Source organism: Hordeum vulgare, chromosome 2H (genome assembly GCF_904849725.1).
Source record: "Hordeum vulgare subsp. vulgare chromosome 2H, MorexV3_pseudomolecules_assembly, whole genome shotgun sequence".
In the NCBI taxonomy this organism is placed as follows: Eukaryota; Viridiplantae; Streptophyta; class Magnoliopsida; order Poales; family Poaceae; genus Hordeum; species Hordeum vulgare.
In genome coordinates, this window is record NC_058519.1 from 307338069 (window position 1) to 307360904 (window position 22836).

A 22836-nucleotide genomic window follows, 5' to 3' on the forward strand; every position below is an offset into this window, starting at 1 on the left:
GGTGCAGTTTATAGCAAATGGTCGTACGTACAACTATGGCTATTATCTAGCGGATGTCATCTATCCAAAGTGGCAAACCTTCGTGAAGCCGTTGAAAAAGCCGGAAGGTAAGAAAAATCTTGATTTCCACAATTCTCAGGCGGCGGCTAGAAAAGATGTGGAGAGAGCATTTGGGATTTTGTAAGCCCAATTTGCTATTGTGAGAGGACCGGCTAGATTTTGGGATCAAAAAATGCTTTGGTACATCATGCACGCTTGTGTGATCATGCACAACATGATCATCGAGAATGAGCGTGGCCAAGATTTAGACTACTCACAGTATGAACTCTTGGGACATTCCGTGCGAGTGTGACAGAGGGCTGAAAGGGTAGCCCGTTTTGTTGCCTCCTATCATGCCATTCGACGTCCCGCAACGCACAATGAACTTCAGAAGGATCTGATTGAAGAGTGGTGGGCATGGCATGGACGACAAAGAACATGATTTCTGCATTCGACATTGTATTGTTCATGAACTATTGGTTGTGTTTATTGCATTATTTGTATTACTGAACGATAAACTATTTGTTTGAGTTGTAATGACTATTTATTGATGATTTATTTTGTTTGTTTGATCATTTTTGCTTCTCTTTTTTGAAATGTATATATTGTTTGTGCGTGTTACGCGCGCTGTATTTTTACGCGCTGTTGGAGCGGCGCGCACGCTGCATTATAGCGCGGCCGTTGGAGCCAGAGCTGGCGGCCGCGCTAAACCAACCAAAACGCGCGCGGCGCGAAGCGCGGCTGTTGGAGATGCTCTAAGAGTGCTGAAGTAGTGCAAAATTGAATGGCGTGATAAAAATAGAAGTAGTGCATATTTGCTGCTAGTTGATTCAGTATCCGGTAGTAATAAAACTAGTTGGAGTCTATCTAGTTTTATTTAACTGCAATTTTTTGTGTTATTACATACACCGCACGCTCATGATCTTATGCTTTTTGGTCCAACAAAAAATGATCAAATTTAATTTTCAGCCAAGGTAGAAGCTTGCTCCCAAGAGTATAAAGTGAAGGTTAGCGAAATGATAGGAGTGACTTGATTTTGAGTGTTCTTGCCACTCAAAATATTGATCAATTCCTTTATGAACTGTTGCCATGGTGAATTGTTGTGATGAACTGTTGCCGGGATGAATTGTAGTGATAAGAGTAACATGATTCTCGTTTTATTTTATTCAAGTCGTGCGAAATAATGCTGTCGATCCTGTGCAGTCAAACAAAATTGTTGTGGTACTGTTGTCAAAAATCACATATTTACTCTGGTGTACACGCAAGGACATGTGGGGGTTGGGGATGGGAGGGAATGAAGTGGATTCTGGCCAAACAACAATTTTATGTACAAGGGAATGTAAAACCCCTAAAATCCCCAGCCCCTTTGGGGCTTGAAAACCCCCTGTGCCAAACAAGGTCTAAGTGGCCAATTCTTTCAGCAAAATGAGAAGGCAGAGCTCCTTCTGGTTGCTTAAGAACACTTCTATTCTGGATGTCTCAATGTTCACCAATTCTGACGATGTCATTTTGCCAAATTTTATGTACAAAGAAGTCGGTACTTTACAACATCTATAGTATTATAAATATGGAGATGCAGGTCACAGCAGAGGATTGACTGCTACACTCGAACATCACCTCAGCACCAGATGTGTACTACCTCAGTCCGGGTTTACACACCGGTGGACCAGATCTGAAGTACCAAGGCACTTGTCGATTTGTCAGCAGATTGGAAAACAGTATGCCAGCGCTATGAGTGAACCAAGTTGGTTGCAGAAAACCTCAGTTTAGCGCATAGTGGACCCGCTCCAACATTCGCATGACCTGGAAAACTGAGATAGACCTGTGCGGTACCTTTACTGAAGAACCATCATCAATAACAGTTTGCTGTTGCTCACTGGTGAGCTCTAAGAATTGCACGAGCATGTCACCATCCAGAATTGAAGGCACTCCCGACTGTAAAAATCAACGGTGCATGTCACTAAAGGCTTTCAGAGCAACTTTATCGCGTAGAATTAGCAGTATTTTGTACAACTTTTCAAAGACCAAGGATAATTGTCCTACCGGGATACCACGTCGACGAAACTCTGCATGGTCATTTCCCAAGATTGGAGCAGTCAATGGGTGAAGTGAAAGTCTTTCTTGGACATCTTGCAACAGTTGATGCTCCTCACTGCGTCATCAATTCAAACGCTTCAGAAACTGGATCAGAACTATTAACAGGTGTGTATGAAATACCACTTCAAAAAGGTAGTTACACAGCTCTATGTTAGATGTGAAGACATTAAACATAACTCAGTGTAGTGTAGGGGAAACAACTGAGCAACAATTGTTGAAATCCATGTTACAGTTAATGAAGTTTAGATCCTCTGTTCATGTGAAGGACATTGAGAAGACATGCCCAAAGAGACATCTATGTCTCGAATCTCAGAGCATACCTGGTGAGTGGAATCATAACAAAAACACTCCCCAGCAAAGTACTCGCCACAACACAGTTATAAGCTGATTCCAACACTGGGTCTGTCTCATCACCAATTGATAGCCGATACTTAAATGCAGCCTACAGTAGATTATACAAACGAGTTACAAGATTCCATTAGTTCTTTATAGTTAGGAAAAGCCAACAGTTAGTGTGATTTCTCCAAGTGAAGGAATAGAAACAGGATAAGTCATAACAAAGAAATAAAACCAGTTAATGGGTGAGATCCTTAAGGGCTTGTTGGGTAGGGCGGATTTAGACCAAAAAATCTTAGAATCTTTACCTAATACTAAAGCGGTTACTGCTTCTGTCCGCTCACCGTCACGGTGGTTTTGCAAAAACGCCCCTGTCTTTTTAGGTATTTAAACCCGCAGTCCTTATGTTAAGTAAACTCGAACCGGTACGTCTGAGGAAAAAGAAAAGAAAAAGACCTAGCCACCCCCAAGACGCTGCCTACCCCGATCCCATCTTCACCTCTACGCGCCGCCAACTCCCGACACGCCCCACACCGCCTCACCGCGCGTCGCCGCCCACCCTGCCGGCGCGCCTACCTCTACCCCAAGTGCCCCACACCTCTGTCGCCCCGTCACCGCGTGCTACCGGACCGCCTACCGTCGCCAACTCTCTCCACGCCCGAGGTCTCATCTCTCCCAGAGATCCTCTCAAACCCGGAGTTCCTCCTAAAGGGCACCCGGTCACACCGGCGTACAAGGTAGGTCGCCCCTCCTTGCAGACGCACGGACGAGGGTCTCATGCTGCCACCGGCAGCAGCTGCGGACCACATGCTCCGGAGTAGGCAGGGGAAGCAGCTGCTCCGACTCTAATGACGGCAGCACAAAGGGGCCACACTGGTTTCGCGGCAGGGGACAAGGTGCAGGGTTTCGCGGCTGTCGCGGACGTGCCCGTCAGGTATTCTTATCCACTACCAACATCGCCACTGTCGAGGTGCACGAGAAGCAGTTCCTGAAGTCCGGGGACTACGATGGAAAGCCTGTCTAGGTGTGGAGCCACCGCCATCCGATATTATTTCATCTTATGATTCGTGTGAATCCAATGTCTATTCTCATTGCTTAATTTCCATTGGTTGCCATTGGTTGTTCCGGTCACACATAGCTAATTTCGATTTTCATAAAGGTTGATTTGTGCATGAAATGCTTTGTGAATCTGAGTAGTTTGGCCCTTTATCATGGAATCTCACGCAATATTCTGATATTTTGACAGCAATTGGTCCAGATACAGAATGAGGAGCAGTTCTCCCTTTGGACATTTTTATGACGTTGTTTGGTAGCAAGTTTTTATGTTTCCTGGTCAGAGAGAACAAACATGTTTCCAAGCATGCCGAAGCCTTTATTTTCAGATTCTTGATGCTGAAATTGCTGCACCATCTTCCATTTTCTAGAGAGATGTTTCTTTGCTTCATTTTCATTTGAATGTGCCGATGAAGGGTTGAAGCTGGAAGAAGCCCAACTGTCAAATAGATCCGAAGGCCTATGAATTTGTCTCCAAAGTGTTGAGCTTAGTAAGAGATGACACAAACTGTCAGCTTTGAGTGCAGGCTGCACGAGAGGAAGTGAATGGGGGAGAGGCAACAGCGGCCATCATCAGGTGGCATGAAGCATCGGCCTTGGCCACGTCTTGACCAAGGTGGGCGGTTGTGTCCACAGCATGCTTTGACTGCAATTATCTAAGCAAAATCACATGGTAATCTTCTGTATAGATTGATTATTTATGATCACGTAGGGTGGAGTTTTTTGACTGCAATTATCTCAGCACAATAACATGCTAATCTACTGTAAATTACATGATGTGCTCTTGTACAGATTGATTATTTAGTTAAATCTTAATTTTGTGATGAATCATCAAATAGTGCCGAAAGATTCAAAAACTTTTTAGCCTTTTTTGAGCAATTAATATGCACCTTTGTTCATGGCCGGGAGGTGATTTTAATCTTCTAATTAATTCTTCCAGGTTAGGTTTTTGTGCTGCTGGTCAAAGGTACGTAGGTATGTATATCAGTATATGACTGACTTAGAATCTTAGATTTGTTTTTCTTCATGCACATTGTTAGAGTAATATCCATGCGCTCTATTTTTTTCATTCTGAATTTCCTTCATGCACCACCGTATATGTTTCTTGTGATTTTCCACAACTTTTGTTCTTGCCGATTTCGCCGGAATCTCGCCGTTCGACTTCGCCGGAACTTTGTTCGCCTTGTTCTCCACCCATGGTAGTGGTCCAGTGCCTTCTGGTAGATTGATGCATATAGAATTATCTGCTATTTTACTATAATTTCGCCATCAAAAGATGTTCTATTTGTTTGGTTACTAACTGTTTTGGTTGTGCCCATCGATCATGATAGCCAATTTGGTTTCCTGTAAACTCAAGCTTCCTCATTTTCATGATTATCAAAATTCTTCCATCATGAAGAATAAAGGCTATTTGTGTTTTTTGTAATATCCTTCATTTGCTTGCTGTGACCTAAAGAATTGGCAAGCATTCATATGTACTCCCTCCGTTCCTAAATATAAGTCTTTAAAGAGGTTTCATTAGTAAACTATATACGGATGTATATAGACATACTTTAGAGTATAGATTCACTCATTTTGCTTCGTATGTAGACTCCTAGTGAAATATCTTAAAAGACTTATATTTAGGAACGGAGGGAGTAGCAGTCAGTCCTGTATGTTGACACATGACAGGTGTATGGGCATGAGTCAATTGGTTGTACCATCAGTTAGCAAGTCTTGTGCAAAGTTTTCAAACAGAAGATTATTATTAATAATTAGTGGAACACATTCTCTATTATTTCTATTGATTTTGATATTATCCGATTGCTGGATCAATAAATCAGCCTTTTCTGTTGGCATAGGCTCAAACAAGCTTGTGTATTTTGCCTTTATTAGGAGTTGGCACGGCTCAAGCAGCTAATTTGGTTTCCTGTGAACTCAAGCTTCCTATTTTTTATGATTAATAAAAACTTGACTGGATCGATTTTTTCTTGGAATTGTTATTTATAAAGTTCAATAGAAAACAACATCTGTCTTTCATCTTCATTATATGTATAGAATCAAGCCTTGTTTAACTCACCGACACCCGTTAGCGACGCACGAGAGCTTGTAGTTTGGCGCTTGTTCCATAGTGAAGCACGGGCACAACTATACAACTAAACCGACTGGGCGATTCGGAAGCAGTTTACAAATTACATGGTCGTGTGCGTGGATCGTTTCTCCCGTTGCAACACACGGGCATTGTTTCCTAGTTAAATACCAAAACTCCTAAACAAATCCCTCCCATCCAAACACTCCCTCGCTGTTCCCTCGTGGTAAAATTGAACTGGTTAGCCCTAAGACCCTAAGCAATAAAAACTCACCTTCTGGATGCTCATAGCTATTTCGCCCATAAAAAATGAACATTGTACTGCTAAGTTCTTTTCTGGACTTTCAGAAACTGCAAGATATATTTAGAAGATGTCAAGGTCTTGAAGCATAGTAAGAATGTGATAATTTAGGAAACAGCTTTGAACAATGAGAAAAAGGCATAAACAATGAGAAAGAGACATATATAAACAAGGAATCCTAAGCTTCTACTTTAGAACAATATCCACAGCAACATGTCCTTAACCAATCTACGTCGACCAATTTTCTGTGGATGTGACTTAAATGTTTAGCACATATACTCCCTCCGTTCCTCTATATAAGGCGTATTTGTTTTTTGATAAAATTCCAGAATGTAAGGTGCATTTCTTCTAATTCATGGGAGTACATAAGACAAGGAAGTGAACACAATAGGCAATGAATAACCACCACAAAAGTATAAGTGAAATACTGCTATGAAAAAGAAAGAGGACTCATCTACATATACACAAATCGGTTATAGCATACCTTCCAGTCCAGGGCAGGATAATACAGATATGCTACCACATCGATCTGACACAACAGCAGTTTCACAGTCTAAGAGGACAACATCACCCACCAATCGTTGAGCAGGATCAGCATAAACAAGTTCCAACTTCCTAAGATTCTGATATCAATAAAAAAGAGCAGAGCAGGATCAGAGGCAATTATAAGAGCATTACTCCCGAAACATCATTTGTGAAGATGCAACATTTAAACCCAATGTTACCTCGTGATAAGAATAGAAGAGAACACCATCACGACAATCGCCCGCTGCAATCTGTGATGCATATGTCTTCAAACAAGTAATAGTAAATCGTGTTCTACTCACGGCATATTTCTTCATACGATGAGGATTTTCATTCACAAAACCAAATACAGAAAGCTACCAAGATAGAGAGAAAATGGGAAGAGTGTCAGAATGATTCTCCACAATTCAAATTAAAACCAAGTATGGGAAATTTAGCTTTGTAGTAAAAGAAATAATAACAGGTAGGAGTTTGATTGCCAGCTGTTATCAAAAAAACTGTTCTGTTTGGGAAAATTAACTCTCCCATGGAATATCCCTACAGAAAAATTTAGAATGGCACTGCACTCTATCCTTTCACTGGTCTGGTTGTCAAGCTGATATTGTCACAAAAATGCCGCGATGAGGCTACTCTGCCTCTGCACCCACCAAGACCATGTCAGGGGGGGCAGAGAAACCAAGAACGTGTTATTTTCCAGTCTTGCTCATTGCTCTGTTGTTGAGCCAATTTCCAAGTGATTTATCAAAAAAGTAGCTAAGGAAATAAGTGATACCATACCGTATTACCGGCTGCTGCCAACACATATCGATCTAGATATGGATATACAGCAAGAACTGCACCAGTGAAGGTAACATGAGTCAGTGATCTCAGGTTTCCTGCTATTTGTTCAAATTGAATCTGATTGTAGCAAATATCATCAGGACTGCTGCACATGCTGTTGCTAGAGAATTCTTCATTTGCATATCCAACAATTTCAGGGAATGAGCCCGTATGAGAAGAGGAACTCAAATTAGAAGTCGGAATAAATGAACTGCACTCATGAGGACTTCCAAGAGTATCCAAGCTTAGAACAATTAAGCGTCCTTTGATACTGCTTCATGAGGAGATAACAGTTAACAGTTTAAAAAACAGTTCAAAGTGATAAGTCATGGAAAAGGAAAAAATAGATTGAGTGCAGCAGCTACAATGATAGAACAGAAGAACAAATCAACATAGCTACAATCAACTAATGAATGATAAATTGAAACGAAGAACATGTACTACGCGAGTAATTGGGGAAAGGCATGTAGATTCGTTTACAAGGTGCTGTAACAGCAGCCTGGCTAGCGGAAATCATAGTTAAAATCAAAATCTTATAGCCTGAAGAGTTGATATCTAATCAAATAATTGGTGCATTAACCAAATGAAATCTAACTTAGTTTTAGATACAGCATCTAACCATAGTTGGCTGCTTCTTGAGCCCACACAACATTCAAGCTTGTAGCCTTTGGTAATAGAAAGAGATCAACGTCCATTACAACAGAATTAGCTAAGTGCAGATATTTCGAACATGTAGGCATATGCACTGAGCCACCAAATTAAAAATACACAATTATGTACTGTGACAAAGTACGGGCATTCATAAAAATTATGCCAGAGATATAAATATTTGTATCCATACAAATAATACACAAAAAGTAGCCAAAATATGGAAACGGTGCAAACAGAATTACATATTTTGTACAGGCTACAAATGTGTATAGTTTTTCAGAATTCTTTGCTTGCACTCTCATTACACATTTGTGAGTTTTCCAGAGTTTGTTGATATGCCCAAATAAGGAAAAGCGCAGTGTGGGCATATCCACCCATGCTCATTTGCATATTTTCTAAGAACTCTATAATCATAGTCTTGCACAGAATTATCAATTACAGGTGGTTGCCACCAGGAGCAGGATAGCTCACAAACAATCAAGAGGTTAGTTGTTACTGGGCTGTCCTTAGTCCTTACCCATGATTGTGCACCTGATGCAGAACGAACACCATCCATAATATCAGTAGCACATGTCTTAGTCACCATCTACACTATGTTTGTCTACCCTGGCAAGAGGCAGCTACTTCATCCTATCTATAAGATTTCACGTAAAGCTTTCATGATGCACCTTGCTTGTCTAGCATTTTCAGAAAATTCTTTAGCTCCTAGATGGGGGAAAAAGATATTCACGTCCCAATGATTCCTCTTTATGTTCTTATAGTACAACATAAGAAACTAAGAATGAGGTTAAGCACCTGCGACGCCAGATGCCATCGGTCTCCCTCTACGCAGACGACATGATCCTCTTCGGCCACCCCACTTTGAGTGACATCAGTGCCGTCAAGAGCATCTTGCAGCTGTTTGGGCGCGCCTCCGGCCTTCGGGTCAACTTCGCGAAGAGCACGGCCACCCTGATTAGCAACGAGGAAGATACGGCTGCGCACAACGTGGAGCTGCTGGGCTGCCCCATCGTCGAGCTGCACATTACTTACTTGGGTATTCCCCTTCCGCTACGACGGCCATCCGCTGCCCAGCTGCAGCCCATGGTTGACAAGACCTCATGATCCTGCTGCAAAGCGCACCTCATAAACAGGGTCGGGCGCCTCGTGTATGTGAAGGCCATCCTCAGCACAATCCCGACTCACCAACGTTGCCCCCCCCCCACCCCCACCCCCACACACAAGAAGACCACCCTCAAGGCACTCGAGAAGATCCAACGCGGCTTCCTCTGGGCTGGGCGTGCGGAGGCAAATGGCAGGCACTGCCACGTCAACTGACAACGAGTGGCCAGGCCGATCTCTCTTGGCGGTCTTGGCGTCCGTGACCTTGCACGCTCCAGCCTCGCGTTGCCGATGGCTCTGGTTCAGCCGCACGGACAACACTAAAGCATGGGCAGGCCTAGATACAGTTCTCCGCCGAGGAGCGCGCATTCTTCTTCGCCTCCACCACTATGCAGCTAGGCAACGGTAGGGAAGCCCTTTTCTGGGAGGATCGATGGATCGGCGGACGCTCCATCCGTGAGATCGCCCCGCTCCTATACGTGTGCATCCCAAAGCGTCGGCGCAAGATCAGGACGGTTGCGGAGGGGCTACATGCCAACCGTTGGGCGCATGAGATCCAAGGCACGGTAGGACTCCACGAGATCGGGCAGTATCTCTATGATCGACGGCACAACCCTCTCTTCGGAGCCAGATCGCCTCATATGGAGATGGAGCGCAAACGGCGCCTACTCCGCCAAATCTGCTTACAACGCCACCTTCGCCGGCTCCACTACTTGCCCCGCCTAGAAGCTCACATGGAAGAACTGGGCACCTCCAAGCGTCCGCTTCTTCCACTGGCTTGCCCACCTCGACCGATGTTGGACCGTAGGCCGGCTTGCCCACCGAGGGCTGCAACACCCCGCGCGATGCCCCCTCTGCGACCAGGCACCTGAGACCATGCACCACCTCATCCTCGCCTGCCCCTTCACCAGACAGATCCGGCATGTAGCACTACACTGGCTGCTTGTGCCCCACCAGATAGCGAGCCCCCTAACTACTGGACTGGTGGCAATCTGCAAGGCAATCCGTCCCATTGCCCATGCGCAAAGGCCTGGGCACCATGACCCTCCTCGTCCCATGGATGCTGTGGAAACAGAACGACTGCGTTTTCAATAGAGGACAACCATCGGTGGACACCATGCTCACGAAGATTAAAGACGAGGCCGCTCACTGGGCACGCGTTGGTGCTCTCGGGCTTAGAGCCATCATCCCCCAAACATGGGATGTTCGCTGAATTTTATGTTCCGGAACCTGTAATAGCCTCCTAGGTGGATTGTAACAACTCTCTCTCTTCAATACAATGAAGCGCAAAATCTCTTGCGTTTTCTCAGGAAAAAAAAGAGCTCAAACATGGTATGCAAGAAAGTCAATATAAGATCATTGCAAATGTAAGTTTTTCATTGCTTGTATGTGAAAAATTATTGGGAAATTAGCTCCAAACCAAAGACGACTTGCTTTGCTGCATTTCCTGGGCCATAGCTTCCGAAACTCCATGTTCAGATCCGTGAGGCAAGAGACCAATTCATCCCTACTTTACTTTTACCCCGCTCTTCTTTTTACAACCACTTTCTTATTCACACTAGGAAATACTAGAACAATGCCCATGCGTTGCTACGAAGCTATAAAGTACGAGGGATTCAGTCACTGGCTTAGGAAGTCGTCAAAATATTGTATCCTGCAGCCTTTGCGCGCAGTTCACGATTAAAAAGAACAGAAATTCAATGAAAAATCATGCAGCAGGCATTTGTCTAAATACAGATGTATGTAGACACGTTTTAATGTTAGATACATCTGTATTTGGACAAATCTAAGACAAGTAACATGGATCGGAGGTTAGTAAGTTGACTGCCCAAGGTTGTGGATAAGGTAGGGGGACAATGTCTATAGCCGCTTTGGAATTACAATTTGTCTACTCTTATTTCTGTGACTGGAAGATATTGGTTGGGAACAAACTGAAAACAAGAGCATTATTTTGAGCTGGAATCGCATTTTCTGCATTTGTTACTTGTTCTTTCTTGTAAGTGTTGATCTCGCAAAAAAGTAGTGTGCCTGTTTTATTCGTGTTAGGTCCCACATGTGAGTAGAAGTACATTTATTTATCTTGTAGGGGTGCATTTGTTTATTGGTGAAGGTTGGTGGTCCCACATGTGAACTCAGCACTAACTCCAATCTTTACAAGTAGGAAAGAAGGAAAGATGCAATCTGTCTACAACAGCATGAGCATTCAGGACTAAATAAGAATCATAAGAAATTGACTTAAAAGAGTATGGTGCAAAGTTAGTGAACAACAATAAAGCCAAGCTTTTGTACAAAATGGCATGAGCTTTAATAATTCATACACATGCCAGAACAGAAGGAAAAAAATATGAAAGGACTGCCAACGAGCAAACAGACGGACCAGAGGTAAATAGCAAGAATAGATGAGATGTATACCCTTCTGCTTCGCCATTTGGCATCATTGGCCTGTCAATAGATTTACTTGTCCCAACAATTAACACTTGCTCACTTCCTATTTTCGCAATCTGGATGCATTTTGCAGTTTCACCAAGTTCACACTTGAATCGGGAAAGCAAGATCCCATTATTAGGATCTATTTGGACGATATCTGAAGAACATGATGCACCAGTTAAACCAGTTCTCATAACCAACAGTGTTCTACTATCACTGTGGTATAGCACTTTCCTTGGAGTCCCTCCAATTGAAAACTTTTGTGCATTTAATCTTTTGCCATGAACCATTTCAACCTGACAAAAAAATGTTTAATATTTAAATCATCTGACATCACAAAAAAAGGTGCATGCAGTATGAAGAAGTGATAACTGCTGACAACTGCTAAAGACCCAGGTTCCCTCCAGGTCTCCAACTACTAACTGACAAAACAGAGTTACATTAGAATATTTTTAACAGAAACTATTTCCAAAGGTTGATATGATCCAACTTGCAAACTGGATGTGAACCTGCAAAGAAAACTGAACTATGATCTGCCTGAGATACTGATTAGCGGACGCCGTTTTTGCTGTGAAACAGTTCGGTGTCCTGGAAACAGGGTTAAGCTATATATTTTATTATTTATGCAAACCAGAAAATCATAAATATAACAGAGACGCTAAATCAAGTACTTCGTAGTAATTCAGGAATTACTGATTTAACAAAGTGTTCAAGCAGGTGGTAGTGAGACCAATACCTTCCTAATTATGATTGGACTACATCAAGGATCAGCCTTTAGCCCATACATTTTTGCAATAGTGATGGAACAGGGTAACAAAGGATATACAATGGGATATCCCTTGGTGTATGCTCATTGCTGATGATGTGGTCCTAGTTGACGAGACTAGATTGGGCATCCAGATGAAATTATAATTGTGGAGACGGACGGACTTTAGAGTCCAAGGGTCTTTAGCAAGACCAAGACCGAGTATATGAGGTGTGACTTTAGTGGTGCTAGGAATGAGGAGGGAGAGGTTAGCTTAGAAGGACATATAGTGCCTATTTTAGGAGCTAGGGCCCTACCGGGTCTCGGCCTGAGGTTGTAGGGGTAGGAGGGAGGCTGGCGTGAGCGAGGGCGCGGCAGCCGGCGCGTGGGCGCCGTCTCGCGCGGTGGAGAGGCGGCGGCGATGGAAGAGGCGACGGCTAGGGTTAGGGATTTCAGCTCCTTGCCACTGGATCAATAAATGCCACACTCCGCGACGCTGCTGGACCTGCAACACCTTGGCCGGTCCGGGAAGAAGTCGGCCGTCGGAGGTCGAAGGTAGCGCCGGTGTGGCCGCTGGAGGGGCTCCGTGGAAGGGCTTCAGCAATCCCACATGAAATACGTCATGGATGCGGGCACCGGCCGGAAGCTGCAGGCGGTAGGCCACCTTGCCTATGCGCTCCACCACAGAAAATGACCCCGTGTAGCGAGGGACCAGCTTACGCTTAGCGCGCGGGTCCAGGGACTGCGTGGAGCGGTGAAGGAGGCGCAGCCACACCCAATCGCCCACCGCGAACTCTGCCTCTCGGTGATGTTCGTCATAGTACCGCTTGGACAGCTGCTGGGCTTGGAGAAGGCGTTGACGCACCTCCGCCAACATCTCGACCCTGCTGCGAAGAAGGTCCGAGCCGCCTCGGTCCGAGCCGTCTCAGGGTCAACCGGTAGGATGGGCGGGGGCGGTCGGCCATAGACCACCTCGAACGGCGTGGCACGAAGGGCGGAGTGATAAGAGGTGTTGTAGCAGTACTCCGCCCATGTGAGCCAATCCAACGAAGCACGGGGACGATCACTTGTAACACAACGCAAATACATGGCAATCACCTTGTTGACCACCTCGGATTGGCCGTCCGTCTGAGGATGGAAGGTCGTACTCAGGCGGAGCTTCACGCCCGTCAGACGGAAGAGATCACGCAAGACATGCCCCGTGAAAACCGGGTCCCGTCGCTGACGATCGAAGACGGAAACCCGTGGAGGCGGACAATGCCGTCGAAGAAGGCACGAGCCACAGAGGCGGACGCGTAGGGATGACCGAGCGCGATGAAGTGAGCGTACTTGGAGAAGCGGTCGACCACCGTGAGGATGACGGACTTGCCTCCCACCTTTGGGGGGCCCTCAATGAAGTCCATGGAGATATCGGCCCAGACCTGAGAGGGCACCTCCAGGGCTGTAGTAGCCCAGCCGGCCGCGGTGTCTCCGTCTTGTTACGCTGGCACGTAACACACGACCGCACCCAGTCACACACCAATGCCCGATCGCCGGGGATGTAGAAATCTACGCGGAGACGGTGGAGGGTCTTTCGCACACCCTCGTGGCCTGCCGAGTGCGCCAGCAGCAGAATCTGGTGTCGGAGATCGCCGTGATCTGGCACGAAGAGGCGAATCTGGTGTCGGAGATCGCCGTGATCTAGCACGAAGAGGCGACGTCCATGCAGGAGCAAGCCGTCCGCCAAACGCCACGGCTCTGCAAGGTCGACAGCGTCGAGGTGCTGCCGAAGGAGGTCAGCGTCCGACGCGTCTGCGGTAGCCCGGCGGATGTCGTCGAGGAGGGCGAAGGAGGGCCCCGAGCGGATGCAGAGAACCGCCCCGACGGAGTCGTCGGCGTCCCTGTCGTGGTCGGCGTCGCGGCGGGACAGGGCTTCGGCCACGGTGTTAAGGCGGCCTGGACGATACTCGACGGTGAAGTCGAAGCCAAAGAGCTTGCTGATCCACCGGTGCTGCGGCACGGTAGACAGCCTCTAGTCCAACAAGAACTTGAGGTTGTAGTGATTCGTGCCAATCCGGAACGGCCGTCCCCAAAGATATGGTCGCCAGTGGCGCACGGCCTGCACCAAGTCAATGAGCTCCCTCTCATAGGCCGCGAACTTATGATGGCGCGCGGCGAAGGGCCTGCTGAAGAACGCCAACGGTCCGTCGCCCTGATGAAGGACGGCGCCAAACCCCACACCGGAGGCGTCGCAACCTACCATGAACAGCCGGTCGAAGTCGGGCATCTGGAGGACGGGACCCGTCATGAGGGCCTGCTTGAGAGCCTCGAACGCCTCCGTTGCCTTCGCATCCCAGGCGAAAGCATCGCATCACAACAGGCGCGTGAGCGGGGACGCAATGAGGCCGAACTCCCGGATAAATTTCCGATAGTACCCCGCGAGGCACAGGAAGCCGCAGAGAGCCCGCGGTGAGTGTGGCGTCGGCCAGGCAGGACAGCCGCCACCTTGTCGGCGTCCATAGCAACACCATCGGCCGAGATGACATGGCCGAGGTAGGCGACGGAAGGCGTGCCAAACGAGCACTTCGAGCACTTAAGATGAAGATGATGCGCCCGAAGCTCGTTGAAGACGATGGCGACATGTTGAAGGTGCTCCGCCCAAGAGGCGTTGTAGATAAGAATGTCATCAAAGAAAACGAGCACAAACCGATGCAAGTAGGGGCGGAGGACGTCGTTCATCAATGCCTGAAAGGTCGCCAAAGCGTTGGAGAGGCCAAAAGGCATCACCAAGAACTCAAAGTGGCCGTGATGAGTCTGAAACGCCGTCTTCGCGATATCGTCCGGGTGCATCCGCACCTGATGGTAGCCCGAACAGAGGTCGAGCTTGGTGAAGAAGCGCACCCCATGTAGCTCGTCCAAGAGCTCGTCGACGTCCGGGATAGGGAATTTTTCCTTGAGCGTCAGGGCATTCAGGGCATGGTAGTCGATGCAGAAGCGCCACGTGTCGTCCGACTTGCGGACGAGGAGGACCGGTGCTGAAAACGGCGACATGGAAATCCGGATGATGCCCAAGGCGACCATGAGCGCGCACTGTCGCTCCAGCCTGCCTGCCGAGCTGTCGGGCGGCCCAAGCCGGGGACGCCTGCTGCAGGGCCTGCGCGCGACGCTCGAAGGCAGAGACGTAATACATGGTCGTTTTGAGGTCATGCGGTACTCGTCGGCGCGGAGTGCGGGAGTCGGTGTCGGGTAGCCGTCGGGGCCGACGAAGCTGGAGGGTCCGCCGTATAGCAAGGGTGGCGCCGGTGGCGACTGGAGGTGCGGCAGTGCTGAGGCCGTCGTGTAGACCAGCTGTGACGACCCGGTCACCCAGCCCGGTAGTGGCGACGGCGAGGGGGGAACCGAAGTTGGTGAATAGGGACCCCGTCGCCGAAGTAGGGCCCGGCCCGGAGGTGGTGGGCGGTGGCGGCGGCAACTGCAGCGGCCCGACGAGTGCGGCAGATGCCGCCTGGGGCGGCGGCTGCCACGGCAGCAGCTGCGGCCCGTGGGCGGTGGTTGTAGGCTCGACCGATGGCGGCCCGTAGGGACCGGCCAGGTAGAGGCAGATCCCCTGGACGGCGGTGGCGAGGTCGCGGATCGCGCCTGTGAGCTCCGGGGTGAGGACGGTGGGAAGTGGCGCGGCGGAGGTGACCGGCACGGTCACGTGCGGGGCACCGGTCGTGGTGGTCAGCGGGGCGGTGGTGGAGGTCGGCGGCGAAGACATGACCGAACCGGAGCCATCTAATACCAAACTGGTAGGAGCTAGGGCCCTACCGGGTCTCGGCCTAAGGTTGTAGGGGTAGGAGGGAGGATGGCGTGAGCGAGGGCGCGGCGGCCAGCGCGTGGGCGCCGTCTCACGTGGTGGAGAGGCGGCGGCGATGGAAGAGGCGGCGGCTAGGGTTAGGGATTCCGGCTCCTCTGGGAGTCAGGCAATAGAATGTCTTATTGCTTAATTCCAAAAGGGTGTCTTGCAAACGTTTATATAACCTCGCTGTCAAATAAGAATAAGATAACTTGGGCTAAGCCCCTAACTAAACGGGCCCGTTGGGCCTCCTCCGGCTACAAGTGCTGCCGGTCATAACAGCCTAAGAGGGAAACCTCCCGATAATTGGGTTCAATGCTACAAAGCAACGATGGTATCAATGAGGATGTTAGCCATAGGATAAAAGCGGCGTGGATGAAGTGCCGGAAAGCATCTGGCATCCTATGACAAGGTCCCATAAAAGCTCAAAGGTAAGTTCTATAGGATGGCGATCAGAGCTGCAATGCTATATGGAGCAGAGTTTTGGCCTACTAAGAGACAACACATCGAACAAATGACTGTCGCCAAAATGCACATGCTAAGGTCGATTGTGTACATGCTACAATAAAGGACCGAATCAGGAACGAGGGAACACGTGACAAGGCATCTCTAGCCTACCCCAACTTGCTTGACAAAAGGCTTCGTTGCTATTTGTTTGTTTAACCAAGTGATATCTGCATACAATACTTGTTGGCCAGCAAAATATAACTTGTCATGGGACTATATTTGGTTCTTTGGTTAGCCATGGAATTAGCCACTGCTTGAGTTGTTTGGGACGTGAGCAAAGACAAAAAAACACTGTTTCTTCGCTCCCAATCCACAGAAATGACCTCATGCAGGACAAGAAATGGGCATAAGATAGAAAACAGGAGCAGGAGAGGGAAGAAGTATACATCCATCCATCTTGGCGCTCACTCCAGTTAAAGCATCTCCAACAGACTCTAACTATGTTCCCGTATTGGGGGAGTTCGACCTCCAAAAGATTCCCTTTCCCCAAGAATTTTCTGGTGAATCGCTAAATCACCCCAACTTCCCCAATATAGAGGGGGAGTTGCTTCTCCCCCCATATTTCAGCCACCCGCCCTCCCACCCGACACTGCCCACGCCACCACTGCCTGTACCTGTCCAGCCACCGCCGCCTCCATACATCGAACCACTGCGCCACCTCCACCGACACGGTGTGTTTGGTTGCACGGACATGCTAGGGTGGTTAGGGATAGCCATTTTTTCTGTTTGGTTGAAAGGGTGGTGTTATCCCATGTTTTGTTTGGTTTGAGGGATATAAATGAAGGATAAGGGTTGTGGTAACCTTTTGACTTGAGATCATGAGATTACCCTCATAATTTGCACACAACGAAACAATTTCAGCAACTTAAAAATGTCATCCAGAATATAATATGTCCTTAAAAAACAGATAATATACTTCAGTCTACCACACGCACACATGAGCGGACTCTAGCACACCCACGCAAAAACACTATGCATCAGCGTACAACAGCAAAGCATCAGGCGCACACACATCAGAACACACACGCCGAAGCAGTCGAGCGGATGCGGCTGTTCGCGGCTCCATTGGATGCACTTGCTCTCGCGGTGGAGAACCTCCAGTGTGCAGTTGCGCCGCTCGCCGGGGAAGCCTTCTCCACCTCCGCCTGTAGGCCCTGACCCTGATGGTGAGCTCCTCCCATGGCCAGGCTCCCGGCGGTGGGCAGGGGTGGCCTCCTGATGCCGCGCGCGCCTCCTCAGGCTCCCAGCCGCCAGCCTCGTTCAGATCGACTAGCACCGCGCCGCGCCGCCGCTGCCACAAGTATAGCCCGCATCGCCGCCGCCGCCGAGCACGGAAGAGAGAGACCAGTAACGCGGGGGTGAACGGGGGTAAATACCCAAAAAGTGAATGTAGCGACGCGCGCGGGGGGTGGATGCCGCGACCCGCCAGTTTTTCGCGGCTGACCCCAGCCCCGTTTTGGGCAAACCTGTCCTTCCTCGCCTCCGATCCAAATGGGTGGCATCCCTCGCATAGAAGGGCTATCCCTGGAACCAAACACATCCTACCATGCCACCTTTCTGAGAGAGGGAGAGAGAGGGGGGGGGAGAGAGAGATCATTGACAAAGTGGGGCTCATATGGCAATTTGAATATTAGGGATGGGGTTACTGGGGATCTGCAAAAGCAACCATTCCCAATGATCTGAAAACTGTTATTGGGGATCGGTTGGAGATGCTCTTACAGCCTACCGTGGAAATTTGTGTCATCTCCTGACACGGTCCCCAACACAAGAATTCTGCCATTGCATCTCTCTATTTATGTGTTAGGAAAATTATTTGATTATTGGAATTACTCATTTGCCACAAATCTACAATCATTTCCATCTGTCAAATTTAACTACTTGTGTTTATACGAATGGCAAAAGGCAAGCCTGATGCAATGGTAAAGTGTTGTGTTCTGGAGGTCCTGGGTCAAAATGTCAGAAATGAACTCCATGCTAGGCATTGATTGAAGAACAGAGGTAGTGTACATATTTCTACGTAATGGGCATCAAACAACAGCAGTAATTTCTAATCTGACAGTTGAACTTAATATGCACTATACAATCGTATTATCAATCTATCAATCTCAGTGACTCCGTGACTCGAGACATGCACTATGAGCAATAACGCAATCACCCTGGTCCATCACAAGAGTTATAATATAAGTCATGTACCCTTTTGTATCTATCCCAATATATAAGGGGTTTCCTGCATATAGTTCATCACATGTACATGTATATATACCGGCCTATGGCCATAGGCCTCATGGGAATACAAGTTGCTTATTCCTAACATGGTATTAGAGCTAGGTTAACTTTTGCACGCCGCAACTCGTGCTGTTGATCCGCTCCTCCTCGCATCCTCGTCGCCAGATCCCGTTTCAGCGCAAGCACCTGCCTCGTCGGTTCTCCCACGATCCAGGACCGGATCGATCCCAGCCTTTACTCCCGCTCCGTCTCGGATCGATCCAGACGGGCCGGCTCCTTTGGTCGCCCCTTCCAGCGCCTCACAGTAGCCGGGATCCAGACGGGATCGCCCGCTGCAGCCTTCCAGCGCCTCACACCAGACGGGATCGCCCGCTCCAGCTCCTCCCAGTCAACGGCGCTCCAGCTCCTCCCAGTCAACGGGATCCAGACGGGATCTGATTCAGCTGCTCCTGTGATTTGGACGGGATCGCATCCTATATAGGATCGAATCCTCTCTCTTGCCCGCCCAGCCTGCCGCTTTTCCGCGGCTGCGAGTTCGATCGGGTCGTCGGCTTTGCTCCCGCTCAAGCGGCTCCCGCCGGCCCTCTCTGGTCTCTACCGTGAGCTCTAAAAAAAATCAAAAAAAAAATGTCTGTTGCATCCGGCTACGTTGCTGTTCCTCGTTGTCCGGTGATCTTTGATGGCACTAACTACACCGAGTTCATTGGCTTCATGCGCATTCACATGCGTGGCCTCCGTCTCTGGGGTGTTCTTTCTGGCAAGGTCTGCTGTCCGCCATGTCCGGTTCCTCCTGTGGCTCCTACTCCTCCGATTCCGCCGGCTCTTCCTGCGGATGCTTCTCAGACCGCAAAGGATTCGGCTAAACTTGCTGATGAGGCCGTTGTGAGTGCTTATGATGAGAAGGTCTTGGCTTATGAGGAGGCTCTTCAGGTGTATCGTGGTGCTCTGACAGTTTACACCCAGTGGCTTGATGATGATGCTCGTGTGCAGCTGTTCTCACTGCTAGTGTTTTGCCTCAGTTTGCTTCTGAGTTTCTGGGCCTTCCTACTGTATCTGAGATGTGGACTCATCTTTGTCAGCGCTATCAGCCCTCTAGTGATGCCTTCTACCTCTCTGTGATTCGTCAGGAGCATGCTCTTCAGCAGGGTGACTCTACTGTTGATGACTTCTACGCACAGAGTTCTGCTATCTGGCGCCAGTTCGATTCTCTCCGCACTGCTGGTTGTCGTGCTTGCCCCTGTTGCCAGGCTGTCCAGGCCAACTTGGATTTTCATCGTGTCTACAAGTTCCTCTCTCGGCTCCGTAAGGAGTTTGAGCCCCGGCGTGCTCAGTTGTTTGCTCGTGGCCGTATTTCTCTCATGGAGGCGCTTTTTGAGATTCGTGCTGAGGAGACTCGCTTACGTGGTGCTGGTTTGCTGGAGGTTCCCTCGATGCTCGCTGCTCGGTCTCCTTCTACGCCACCTGCTGCACCGACACCTTCTCGCTCGAGTGCTCTGCCGCTCTTGCCCACTCCTTCTGGAGGCTCAGGTCGCCCCCGTCCACATTGTGGATACTGCAACAATGATGGTCATATTGAGTCCCACTGCTACACGAAGAAGAAACACTTGCGCAAGGCGCGATCATCATCTACAGAGACTTCGTCATCTACCTCGACAGCTTCAGCCATCGCTTTCACTGAGCAGGATATTCTGAGACTTAAGTGTCTGCTCGCTGCTTCAGGTTCTTCCTCGACGGGTACTGTTGGTTCTGTGACTGCGGCTTCCCGCACTGAGCAACCACCTTCTACACAGTCAGGTACATCCCAATGGGTTCTGGACTCTGGAGCTTCCTTTCATATGACTTCTAATTCTTCCACTCTGTCCTCTCTTCGATCGCTTGATTTTCCTGTTCATGTCCTCACCGCTGATGGTACTCCCCTTCCTGTCGTTAGTAGAGGCACTCTTACCACTCCTTATTCTGTTCCTGATGTTGCTCATGTTCCTCGACTTACCATGAATCTGTTTTCCGCTGGTCAACTTGCTGATTCTGGTTGTCGTGTCATCCTTGACCTTGACTCTTGTTTTGTCCAGGACCGTCGCACGCACACTCTGGTTGGGGCTGGTCCTCGCCGCCGTGATTGAGGGTCTTTGGGAGTTGGACTGGCTTCATGTTCCTTCAGCTGCCCACTCTATCGCGAGTTCTTCCGCTTTGGTCGCCTCGGCTACTGGTTCCTTCTAGCAGTGGCATCATCGACTTGGTCATCTGTGTGGTTCTCGTTTGTCGTCGTTAGTTCGTCGAGGTCTTCTGGGGTCTGTCTCAGGAGATGCCTCTTTAGAGTGTCAGGGTTGTCGTCTTGGCAAGCAGATTCAGCTACCATATCCACATAGTGAGTCAGTGTCTAGGCGTCCTTTTGATTTAGTTCATTCTGATGTATGGGGTCCGGCTCCTTTCGCTTCGAAAGGGGGTCATAAATACTATATTATTTTCATAGATGACTTCTCTTGTTACACATGGCTTTATTTCATGACTTCTCGCAGTGAGGTGTTGTTCATTTATAAGCGTTTTGCTGCCATGGTTCATACTCAGTTCTCTTCTCCCATTCGTGTGTTCCGTGCTGACTCTGCTGGCGAGTATATCTCTAAGATGTTGCGTGGTGTTCTTGTTGAGCAAGGGACTCTCTCTCAATTCTCTTGTCCTGGTGCTCACGCTTAGAATGGCGTGGCTGAGCGCAAGCATCGTCATCTTCTTGAGACGGCTCGTGCATTGATGATTGTTGCCTCTCTCCCGCCTCATTTTTGGGCTGAGGCCGTCTCCACCTCCACCTATCTCATCAATTTCCAGCCTTCCGCTGCTCTACAGGGTGGTGTTCCTTTCGAGCGTCTTTTCGATCGTTCTCCCGATTATTCGATGCTTCGCTTGTTTGGTCGTGTTTGCTATGTTCTTCTTGCCCCACGTAAACGCACCAAACTGACCGCTCAATCTGTTGAGTGTGTCTTCTTAGGCTATAGTGATGATCATAAGGGCTATCGTTGTTGGGATCCAATCGGTCATCGGATGCGTATCTCTCGGGATGTGACTTTTGATGACTCTCGTCCCTTCTACCCACGTCCATCTTCCTCGATTTTTTCAGTGGAGGATATCTCTTTCCTCACTTTTCCTGACACACCTATCACACCCATCGAGCATTTGCCTCTTCGTTCCGCTCCCTCTGCTTCTCCACCTCCAGTCGATTTGTCGCCACCATCTTCCCCTGTCTCCTCGTCTAGCATGTCACCAGATTCTACACCTTCATCTCCGATGACTTCTTCGTCGCCACTCCCCGATTCTATCTTGGCGATTCCTCCTTCCATTGTTCCATCTTTTCCTCAGTGTTACACTCGTCGTTCACGTTCTGTGGATGCCTCTGTGGATGTGTCGTCATCCTCGTCTCAGCCTACTTATGGCTTGCATTCTCGTCCTCATCCGCCTGTTGATCGCTTTGGATTTTCCACCGTTGGTGCTGCCGTTCTTGAGCCGACTACTTATCATCAGGCTGTTGTTCATCCTGAATGGCAGAGGAGATTGCTGCTCTTGAACGCACTGGTACATGGGATCCTGTTTCCCCTCCTCCCGGAGTCCGTCATATCACTTGTAAGTGGGTCTACAAGGTTAAGACTCGCTCCGATGGTTCTCTTGAGCGTCACAAAGCTCGTCTTGTGTCTCGTGGTTTTCAGCAGGAGCATGGTCGTGATTATGACGAGACTTTTACTCCTGTGGCTCATATGACCACTGTTCGTACACTTCTTGCCGTGGCCTCTACACGCCACTGGTCTATCTCTCAGCTTGATGTTAAAAATGCTTTTCTTAATGGTGAGCTGCGTGAGGAGGTGTACATGCAGCCACCACCTGGGTATTCTGTTCCTGATGGCATGGTATGTCGTCTTCGTCGATCTCTCTATGGCCTTAAGCAAGCCCCACGCGCCTGGTTTGAGTGTTTTGCCTCTGTGGTCACTCCCGCTGGTTTTTCACCCAGTGTTCATGATCCAGCATTGTTTATTCACCTTTCTCCTCGTGGCCGGACTCTTCTTCTCTATGTTGATGACATGGTCATCACTGGATATGACCCCGAGTATATTGCCTTTGTGCCTTAGTGAGCAGTTCCTTAT

General features: G+C 48.6%; 1 protein-coding gene across 4 annotated transcripts in view; it reads right to left on the bottom strand.

Annotated features, from left to right (window-relative positions):
- Positions 1-1454: 1454 nt before the first annotated feature.
- LOC123426147 (DNA damage-binding protein 1) overlaps positions 1455-22836 on the bottom strand; it is a 32624-nt gene continuing 11242 nt past the window's right edge. For 2 of the 4 annotated variants that reach the window (XM_045109921.1, XM_045109923.1), the window contains 8 exons: positions 11403-11713; positions 7197-7512; positions 6620-6775; positions 6379-6517; positions 5868-5944; positions 2457-2578; positions 2083-2191; positions 1455-1974 (listed from right to left, as the gene is read on the bottom strand). In XM_045109921.1, coding sequence (XP_044965856.1) covers positions 1801-1974; positions 2083-2191; positions 2457-2578; positions 5868-5944; positions 6379-6517; positions 6620-6775; positions 7197-7512; positions 11403-11713 — 1404 coding nt within the window. In that variant the 3' untranslated portion in view covers positions 1455-1800. Of the gene's footprint in view, positions 1975-2082; positions 2192-2456; positions 2579-5867; positions 5945-6378; positions 6518-6619; positions 6776-7196; positions 7513-11402; positions 11714-22836 lie in introns of those variants that run through there. The other 2 variants (XM_045109922.1, XM_045109925.1) reach the window with 2 other exon arrangements.